This window comes from Staurois parvus, unplaced genomic scaffold, assembly GCF_062004578.1.
Source record: "Staurois parvus isolate SC_StPar_1 unplaced genomic scaffold, SC_StPar_1.0 ptg003513l, whole genome shotgun sequence".
Lineage (NCBI taxonomy): Eukaryota > Metazoa > Chordata > Amphibia > Anura > Ranidae > Staurois > Staurois parvus.
Genome location: NW_028321309.1, coordinates 1 through 10,463, shown reverse-complemented (window position 1 = coordinate 10,463; position 10,463 = coordinate 1). Strand labels below are relative to the sequence as shown.

General features: G+C 59.5%; 1 protein-coding gene across 1 annotated transcript; it reads right to left on the bottom strand.

The window, feature by feature from the left end:
• Positions 1-268: 268 nt before the first annotated feature.
• LOC149427758 (large ribosomal subunit protein uL2m-like) lies at positions 269-9,095 on the bottom strand. The gene is made up of 6 exons (XM_089667696.1): positions 8,933-9,095; positions 4,493-4,634; positions 4,303-4,418; positions 3,776-3,886; positions 3,507-3,580; positions 269-968 (listed from the first exon to the last, which is right to left on the bottom strand). The coding sequence occupies exons 2-6, from the start codon at positions 4,582-4,584 to the stop codon at positions 750-752; spliced, it is 612 nt and encodes a 203-aa protein (XP_089523822.1). The 5' UTR covers positions 4,585-4,634; positions 8,933-9,095; the 3' UTR covers positions 269-749.
• Between the last annotated feature and the right edge of the window lie 1,368 nt (positions 9,096-10,463).

The window sequence follows — 10,463 nt, the reverse complement described above, 5'->3', positions numbered from 1 at the left end:
GGAAGGCGAGGAGATGGAAGGTATGAAGGGTCATGTCCCTGGCCTGGATCTACGGGAAGGTGAGGAGATGGAAGGTATGAAGGGTCATGTCTCTGGCCTGGATCTACGGGAAGGCGAGGAGATGGAAGGTATGAAGGGTCACGTTCCTGGCCTGGATCTACGGGAAGGTGAGGGAGATGGAAGATATGTAGGGTCATGTCTCTGGCCCGGTGGTTATATTTGTGTTTAATGTTGTCAATGTCTGGACTCGACTTTCATAAACAGACACTTTTACGAATATGTTGTATTTTTATTCTGACATTTCTTTTCTCTGGACTGGAGGGAAGGTTATCTTCTGGTGTCCCCTCAGGGAACGTCTCAAACGTGTACATAGATCCAAAACTTTTTCTGGTAGATTTTGGAAAGAGTAAGAAAAGTGGTGGCAGAGATGGATGAAGGCCATCACGGGGGACTCGCCCTCTTTGCCTTGGTGACCATTTAACACCCGTCATCAGAACAGAAGTAAAGTGGAACTCTTCCCATAGGGACAGCTGTTTTGGTGACAACTAAATTGGGATGTTCCTTACGTTGGTGAGATCTTCAGTCACTTCCTGTTGCGTGTCAGAAGAAAAAAAAAAAAATGAACCATAAAGTTCTCTCTTTCCATTTGTAGTTTTGGTTCTGCAGAGTTCCTGGGAAATCCAGAGGTTGTGACCAGAAACACGTGGAACACGGAGGGATCGTCCTCCTGGCGGTCCCTTGGTGGGGGACTAGACCCGCGGGGCAGGGCTGGCACCTGCTAGTTTGGCATAATTCTTTATTGGCGGCAGAGGTTTGATCTTCCTGCCTGCCCAGCCTCCCTTTCTCTTCCAGAGTCCACTAGAAGGTCGGACCCCCCGCCAGCGGCTCCCGCCCGCCGTTCCAATCACTCTCTTGTTGTGATCAATATTAGACACTCGTCCCACCGTGGCCACACACGTCTCCAACACCTGCAAGAAGACGAGGAGGTGATGGAAGGGGGGAAGGAGGAGTGACGGAGGGCGAGAGGAGGAGGAGAGGAGGGCGAGAGGAGGAGGAGGAGAGGAGTGACGGAGGGCGAGAGGAGTGACGGAGGGCGAGAGGAGGAGGAGAGGAGTGACGGAGGCGAGAGGAGGAGGAGAGGAGTGACGGAGGGCGAGAGGAGGAGGAGAGGAGTGACGGAGGGCGAGAGGAGGAGGAGAGGAGTGACGGAGGGAGAGAGGAGGAGGAGGAGAGGAGAGGAGTGACGGAGGGCGAGAGGAGGAGGAGTGACGGAGGGCGAGAGGAGTGACGGAGGGCGAGAGGAGGAGGAGTGACGGAGGGCGAGAGGAGTGACGGAGGGCGAGAGGAGTGACGGAGGGCGAGAGGAGTGACGGAGGGCGAGAGGAGTGACGGGAGGGCGAGAGGAGTGACGGAGGGCGAGAGGAGTGACGGAGGGCGAGAGGAGTGACGGAGGGCGAGAGGAGGAGAGGAGTGACGGAGGGCGAGAGGAGGAGAGGAGTGACGGAGGGCGAGAGGAGGAGAGGAGTGACGGAGGGCGAGAGGAGGAGAGGAGTGACGGAGGGCGAGAGGAGGAGGAGGAGGAGGAGAGGAGTGACGGAGGGCGAGAGGAGGAGGAGGAGGAGGAGAGGAGTGACGGAGGGCGAGAGGAGGAGGAGGAGGAGAGGAGTGACGGAGGGCGAGAGGAGGAGGAGGAGGAGAGGAGTGACGGAGGGCGAGAGGAGGAGGAGGAGGAGAGGAGTGACGGAGGGCGAGAGGAGGAGGAGGAGGAGAGGAGTGACGGAGGGCGAGAGGAGGAGGAGGAGGAGAGGAGTGACGGAGGGCGAGAGGAGGAGGAGGAGGAGAGGAGTGACGGAGGGCGAGAGGAGGAGGAGGAGGAGAGGAGTGACGGAGGGCGAGAGGAGGAGGAGGAGGAGAGGAGTGACGGAGGGCGAGAGGAGGAGGAGGAGGAGAGGAGTGACGGAGGGCGAGAGGAGGAGAGGAGTGACGGAGGGCGAGAGGAGGAGAGGAGTGACGGAGGGCGAGAGGAGGAGAGGAGTGACGGAGGGCGAGAGGAGGAGAGGAGTGGCAGAGGGCGAGAGGAGGAGAGGAGTGGCAGAGGGCGAGAGGAGGAGAGGAGTGCAGAGGGCGAGAGAGGAGGAGGAGTGGCAGAGGGCGAGAGGAGGAGAGGAGTGGCAGAGGGCGAGAGGAGGAGAGGAGTGGCAGAGGGCGAGAGGAGGAGAGGAGTGGCAGAGGGCGAGAGGAGGAGAGGAGTGGCAGAGGGCGAGAGGAGGAGGAGGAGAGGGAGTGGCAGAGGGCGAGAGGAGGAGGAGGAGAGGAGTGGCAGAGGGCGAGAGGAGGAGGAGGAGAGGCGTGACGGAGGGCAAGAGGAGGAGGAGGAGAGGAGTGACGAGGAGGAGAGGAGGAGGAGGAGAGGAGTGGCAGAGGGCGAGAGGAGGAGAGGAGTGGCAGAGGGCGAGAGGAGGAGAGGAGTGGCAGAGGGCGAGAGGAGGAGAGGAGTGGCAGAGGGCGAGAGGGGGAGAGGAGTGGCAGAGGGCGAGAGGAGGAGGAGGAGGAGAGGAGTGGCAGAGGGCGAGAGGAGGAGGAGGAGAGGCGTGACGGAGGGCAAGAGGAGGAGGAGGAGAGGAGTGACGGAGGGCGAGAGGAGGAGGAGAAGAGTGACGGAGGGCGAGAGGAGGAGGAGAAGAGTGACGGAGGGCGAGAGGAGGAGGAGAAGAAGTGACGGAGGGCGAGAGGAGGAGGAGGAGAGGAGTGGTGGAGGGCGAGAGGAGGAGAGGAGTGACGGAGGGCGAGAGGAGGAGGAGAGGAGTGACGGAGGGCGAGAGGAGGAGGAGAGGAGTGACGGAGGGCGAGAGGAGGAGGAGAGGAGGAGGAGAGGAGTGGCGGAGGAGGAGAGGAGTGGCAGAGGAGGAGGAGAGAAGAGTAAAGCCGCCCATAGATGGGTTCCATCTCCTTGGTTCAGCAGGGACCAGCTAAGATTCGATCCACCAATAAACTTCACTACCACCAGCCTGTCGGGTTTTTGCTACGACTCCTGCCAGCAGCTATAGCCACCAGCAGTGATCATTATGTTCAGAACACAATAGTGCTGCGGGAGGGGTTCCCCGGGTTCCCCCCCCCCACACATGGACTGTGCTGATGGGGAATCAAGCCAGCTTCATATTATATAATCTTTGGGCTGCTTAACAGAGAAGAGAGAGATGGAACCGGAGAGGGAGACAGAGAAAGGAGGAGGGAGGCGGGGCGAGGGGAGGGTGGGAGGAGGGAGGCGGGGCGAGGGAGGGTGGGAGGAGAGAGGCGGGGCGAGGAGGGTGGGAGGAGAGAGGCGGGGCGAGGGAGGGTGGGAGGAGAAAGGCGGGGCGAGGGAGGGTGGGAGGAGAGAGCGGGGCGAGGGAGGGTGGGAGGAGAGAGGCGGGGCGAGGGAGGGTGGGAGGAGAGAGGCGGGGCGAGGGAGGGTGGGAGGAGAGAGGCGGGGCACGGGCGGGTGGGAGGAGAGAGTCCTTTCTCACCTGCACTTGTCTCTTGGATGGAAGCTGTACAATGGCCGTCCCGTTCACCTTCCTCAGTAACACACCACAGGTTCCTGTGAGGGAGGAGTATACAGTATGAGGTCCCACACCCAGGCACTCCACGCAGGGGGTCCCGCAACACCCTGGCACTCCACGCAGGGGGTCCCGCAACACCCTGGCACTCCACGCAGGGGGTCCGCAACACCCTGCACTCCATGTATTCCTACAGTCTGAGTGTCCCCAGGAAACACTTCAGGCCTTGGACTCACCTGCTGCTCGGATACACAGCGCTCCCTTCCCAGGGATGACCTCCAGGCAGTTAATGAGCGTCCCGATTGGAAGGGCTCCGAGTGGGTGGGCATCCCCCTCCCGGGCCAACACTGAGAAGGAAAAGGGGCGGGGTTAAACCTTGATACACATGGCTGAAGAACAGACATACATGACCCAGGCCTGTGCCCGCCCACCCAGGACTGTACCCCACCATCTAGGACTATACCCGACCACCCAGGACTGTACCCCGACCACCCAGGGCTGTAACCCGCCATCTAGGACTATACCCGCCCACCCAGGACTGTACCCCACCATCTAGGACTATACCCGATCACCCAGGGCTGTACCCCGCCCACCCAGGACTGTACCCCGCCATCTAGGACTGTACCCCGCCCACCCAGGACTGTACCCCGCCATCTAGGACTGTACCCGCCACCCAGGACTGTACCCGCCACCCAGGACTGTACCCGCCACCCAGGACTGTACCCGCCCACCCAGGACTGTACCCGCCCACCCAGGACTGTACCCGCCATGCGCCCGATGTGTCCAGATGATGTGATCAGATCTCCAGTCTTCATGGTTTCTGTGGCGATAATCCAGCGCTTCCTCTTCCCTCCTGCGACCAGAGCGATGTCCGCTGACCTGCAGAGGAGACGGCCCATAATGAGGACCTGTCATGTACTGAGGGGGAGGAGTCAGCTCCTAGGGTCCCTTACCTGCAGGGATCATAGCGCACCTCCATCACCTTCTCCTGGAACGGCGTATTCTCACGCCCGGGTTCAAAATTCAGCCTCTGGAAGTCAATCATCCGGAAAAGCTGTTTGTGGCCCCCGCCGACTCCATGTGTGCGGATCCGTCCTGAGAAAAGGGGGGCCATGTCAGTATTTCTCCTCCCCGAGACCAATCAGAGCAGCTCTTATCGAGTCCCCCTATATAACCCCTCCCACTCTCTGCAGGAGTCCCCCCTCCTGCCTGTATACTATTGTTACCCCAGAATTCTGCCCAACCCCCCCCCCCACCATTCCCGGGGCGACTGTTACTCACCGACTGCCTCACCTATTGGAAGAGTGACTACATAACCCCTCCCACCAGGTACATCCCCCTACATAACCCCTCCCACCAGGAACATCCCCCTACGTAACCCTCCCACCAGGAACATCCCCCTACGTAACCCCTCCCACCAGGTACATCCCCCTACGTAACCCCTCCCACCAGGTACATCCCCCTACGTAACCCCTCCCACCAGGTACAGCCCCCTACGTAACCCCTCCACCAGGTACATCCCCCTACGTAACCCCTCCCACCAGGTACATCCCCCCCACAACCCCTCCCACCAGGTACATCCCCCCCACAACCCCTCCCACCAGGTACATCCCCCTACGTAACCCTCCCACCAGGTACAGCCCCCTACGTAACCCCTCCCACCAGGTACATCCCCCTACGTAGCCCCTCCCACCAGGTACATCCCCCTACGTAGCCCCTCCCACCAGGTACATCCCCCTACGTAACCCCTCCCACCAGGTACATCCCCCTACGTAGCCCCTCCCACCAGGTACATCCCCCTACGTAGCCCCTCCCACCAGGTACATCCCCCTACGTAACCCCTCCCACCAGGTACATCCCCCTACGTAACCCCTCCCACCAGGTACATCCCCCTACGTAACCCCTCCCACCAGGTACATCCCCTACGTAACCCCTCCCACCAGGTACATCCCCCTACGTAACCCCTCCCACCAGGTACATCCCCCTACGTAACCCCTCCCACCAGGTACATCCCCCTACGTAACCCCTCCCACCAGGTACATCCCCTACGTAACCCCTCCCACCAGGTACATCCCCCTACGTAACCCCTCCCACCAGGTACATCCCCCTACGTAACCCCTCCCACCAGGTACATCCCCCTACGTAACCCCTCCCACCAGGTACATCCCCCTACGTAACCCCTCCCACCAGGTACATCCCCCTACGTAACTCCTCCCACCAGGAACATCCCCTACGTAACCCCTCCCACCAGGAACATCCCCCTACGTAACCCCTCCCACCAGGAACATCCCCCTACGTAACCCCTCCCACCAGGAACATCCCCCTACGTAACCCCTCCCACCAGGAACATCCCCCTACGTAACCCCTCCCACCAGGAACACCCCCTATGAACCCCTCCCACTCCCTGCAGGAACATCCCATGTAACCCCTCCCACTCCCTGCAGGAGTCCCCCTATATAAGCCCTCCAGGAGTTCCCCTATATAACCCCTCCCACCAGGTACATCCCCTATATAACCCCTCCCACCAGGTACATCCCCTATATAACCCCTCCCACCAGGAACATCCCCCGATATAACCCCACCCACCAGGTACATCCCCCTATATAACCCCTCCCACCAGGTACATCCCCCTATATAATCCCTCCCACCAGGAACATACAGACTATCCTTCCTATGTGGGGGGGGGGGGGGGGGGGGAAAACAACATACAGACTATCCTTCTCCCTATGTGGGGGGGGGGGGGGGAGAGACAATGACGACATGCAGACTATCCTTCCTCCTTTGTGGGGGGGGGGATGGGGGAAGACAACAAGGACATGCAGACTATCCTTCTTCCTATGTGGGGGGGGGGGGGGGGGGGGGGGGACGACATGCAGACTATCCTTCTCCTTAGGTGAGGGGGGAGACAACGACGACATGCAGAGTATCCTTCCTCCTATGTGGGGGGGGGGGGGGGGGGAGGACAACAATGACATGCAGACTATCCTTGCTATGTGTGGGGGGGGGGGGGGGGACAACAATGACATGCAGAGTATCCTTCCTCCTATGTGGAGGGGGGGGGGGGGAGGACAACAATGACATGCAGACTATCCTTCCTATGTGGGGGGAGGGGGGGGGGACAACAATGACATGCAGAGTATCCTTCCTCCTATGTTTGTCTGAGTCTATCAGCCTCCTGGCCGAGTTGGACGCTTTGATGACTTCTCGGCGCGGGCTTCCATACTCTCCCCTGAGGTGCCATCATCCTCGCTGACTTCAGCATCCCAGTCAATGTTCCCACCTCGGCCACGTCTCCATACTCCACCAATCTCCTCCATGAACCGAACACAATGGACCCCATCCACCCCAACGGGAACACCCTCACCTCTGCACTCCCTGTACCTCTCCATCACCCCTCTTCCTCTCTCTGGTCACAACTATATCAGCGTCCCGCGACTCCCGCCTCCCGCGACTCCCGCCTCCCGCGACTCCCGCCTCCCGCGACTCCCGCCTCCCGCCTCCCGCGACTCCTGCAAGCAAACCGTTAGCTGTAGAAAGCTCCACCACCTCAGCCCTGATCTTCTCCACTCTGCTACTGAGCGCCTCTATGATAAAACTGTGCCCCTGTCCTGCCAGACCCGGCCACATCTGCCTCCAACAACCATATCCATCATCCTCCCTGGACACTCTCGCTCCTCTCTCCACCCAGAACCCGACCTCGCCTGTCACAACCCCGGCAAACAGCTGACACCAGAACCTCAGGAGACACGTCTGCACTGCAAGACTTCACAATCTGCTCTTCTCAAATACAACTCCGGCCTCCACGCTGCGAAACAACTCCGGCCTCCACGCTGCGAAACAACTCCGGCCTCCACGCTGCGAAACAACTCCGGGCCTCCACGCTGCGAAACAACTCCGGCCTCCACGCTGCGAAACAACTCCGGCCTCCACGCTGCGAAACAACTCCGGCCTCCACGCTGCAAAACAACTCCGGCCTCCACGCTGCAAAACAACTCCGGCCTCCACCCACAACATTCCACCGAACCTACCCGACTAATACTCACCAACGACCTACTAACTGCTAAAACCAACGTCCATTGCTCCGTACTCACCCTGACCAACGGCCATTGCTCCGTACTCACCCTGACCAACGGCCATTGCTCCGTACTCACCCTGACCAACGGCCATTGCTCCGTACTCACCCTGACCAACGGCCATTGCTCCGTACTCACCCTGACCAACGGCCATTGCTCCGTACTCACCCTGACCAACGGCCATTGCTCCGTACTCACCCTGACCAACGGCCATTGCTCCGTACTCACCCTGACCAACGGCCATTGCTCCGTACTCACCCTGACCAACGGCCATTGCTCCGTACTCACCCTGACCAACGGCCATTGCTCCGTACTCACCCTGACCAACGGCCATTGCTCCGTACTCCTCCCAACCAACGGCCAATACTCCGTACTCCTCCAAACAGCCATTGCTCCGTACTCATACTCCTTGACCTTTCCGCTGCCTCCTCAGTACACTCCATCGGCCTCCATGACTCTGCTCTCTCCTGGTTCTCCTCTCACCTTTCTCAGCGCACTTTCAGTGTCACATACAACTCCTCCGCTCCACTTCCTCTTCCTGTTGGGGTCCCCCGAGGTTCTGTCCTCAGGCCCCTCCTTTTCTCTCTCTATACCTCCTCCATGGGTATTGATGGGGAGGGATGCATTGATGGGGGGGGGGACGCATTGATGGGGGGGGGGGGACGCATTGATGGGGGGGGTCGTATTGGTGGGGGGGACGTATTGATGGGGGGGGACGTATTGATGGGGGGGGGATGTATTGATGGGGGGGGGGGATGTATTGATGGGGGGGGGATGTATTGATGGGGAGGGATGGTTGATGGGGGGGGGATGTATTGATGGGGGGGGGGGATGTATTGATGGGGAGGGATGTTTTGATGGGGGGGGGATGTATTGATGGGGAGGGATGTATTGATGGGGAGGGGATGTTTTGATGGGGAGGGGATGTATTGATGGGGAGGGATGTATTGATGGGGAGGGATGTTATTGATGGGGGGGGGGGGACGTATTGATGGGGGGGGGGACGTATTGATGAGGAGGGATGTATTGATTGGGGAGGGATGTATTGATGGGGAGGGATGTATTGATGGGGAGGGATGTATTGATATAGGGAGGGATGTATTGATGGGGAGGGATGTATTGATGGGGAGGGATGTATTGATGGGGAGGGATGTATTGATGGGGGGGGGATGTATTGATGGGGAGGGATGTATTGATGGGGAGGGATGTATTGATGGGGGGGGATGTAATGATGGGGAGGGATGTATTGATGGGGAGGGCTGTATTGATGAGGAGGGATGTATTGATGGGGGGGGATAACTGGGGGGTAGCAGTCCTGACCTGTGTGGTCTCTTCCTCCGGTCTTCCTCTTCCCAATGGGGTTGATGGTGTATTTGGTTGGCGGCTTCCAGACATCGAAGTGATTGAGGAACGAGGTGGTGAGGAGTCCGCGGCAAAGAGGAGGAAATAACAATGGGCCGTTCCTGTGGGAGGGACCATGACATCACTGCAGACCAATCACATGACATCACTGCAGACCAATCACAACAATGAACATCTCTGTATATAACAAATTTCAATAGTGAAGCGCTTAAACCGTAAAACGTGCTGCTTGTAATCAATTCCTAATAATAATCAATATATCCCCCTTATAATGACACCTCCCTACAGAAGGAGTGAAAGACGTGCCAATAACACACCTTCTGTGACACACATTGGGATCTTCTATGAAGTATCTGAAAGACCTAAAAGTGCATAAACTGAGCAAATCAAAGTGATAATACACTGAAAAAGGGAAAACAGTTGAACATCACACTTAATGAAATCATTAATCTGCTAAAAACAGACAATATATAGATTATAAATGTCCAATAATCTGTGAATCGCACTTCATGAAGTAATCTCTGATAATAAACAGACAACTGATACAACGATCTGTGCATGTGTGGGCTCAGCGCCAACGTGGTCCACTTCTAGTGAAAGCTGAATCCTCCAAAGGGCAGCCATGCCTGCTCCCCTCCCCAACGGGGCCACACGGCAGCCATGCCTGCTCCCCTCCCCAACGGGGCCACACGGCAGCCATGCCTGCTCCCCTCCCCGACCCAACGGGGCCACACGGCAGCCATGCCTGCTCCCCTCCCCTCCTAGACCCAACGGAGCCACACGGCAGCCATGCCTGCTCCCCTCCCCTCCTAGACCCAACGGGGCCACACGGCAGCCATGCCTGCTCCCCTCCCCTCCTAGACCCAACGGAGCCACACGGCAGCCATGCCTGCTCCCCTCCCCTCCTAGACCCAACGGGGCCACACGGCAGCCATGCCTGCTCCCCTCCCCTCCTAGACCCAACGGGGCCACACGGCAGCCATGCCTGCTCCCCTCCCTCCTAGACCCAACGGGGCCACACGGCAGCCATGCCTGCTTCCCTCCCCTCCCTCCTAGACCCAACGGGGCCACACGGCAGCAATGCCTGCTCCCCTCCCCTCCTAGACCCAACGGGGCCACACGGCAGCCATGCCTGCTCCCCTCCCCTCCTAGACCCAACGGGGCCACACGGCAGCCATGCCTGCTCCCCTCCCTCCTAGACCCAACGGGGCCACACGGCAGCCATGCCTGCTCCCCTCCCCTCCTTCCCTCCTAGACCCAACGGGGCCACACGGCAGCAATGCCTGCTCCCCTCCCCTCCTAGACCCAACGGGGCCACACGGCAGCCATGCCTGCTCCCCTCCCCTCCTAGACCCAACGGGGCCACACAGCAGCAATGCCTGCTCCCCTCCAAGACCCAACGGGGCCACACGGCAGCAATGCCTGCTCCCCTCCCCTCCTAGACCCAACGGGGCCACACAGCAGCCATGCCTGCTCCCCTCCCCTCCTA

What these genes read in the sequence shown, in the direction of transcription:
- LOC149427758 (XM_089667696.1), bottom strand. Translation starts at nt 4,584, where the DNA reads ATGATTGACTTCCAGAGGCTGAATTTTGAACCCGGGCGTGAGAATACG. An exon ending in GCTGTGTATCCGAGCAGCAG is followed by an intron (nt 3,581 to 3,775) that starts GTGAGTCCAAGG and finishes CCTCCCTCACAG; the next exon opens with GAACCTGTGGTGTGTTACTG. An exon ending in CATCCAAGAGACAAGTGCAG is followed by an intron (nt 969 to 3,506) that starts GTGAGAAAGGAC and finishes GTCTTCTTGCAG; the next exon opens with GTGTTGGAGACGTGTGTGGC.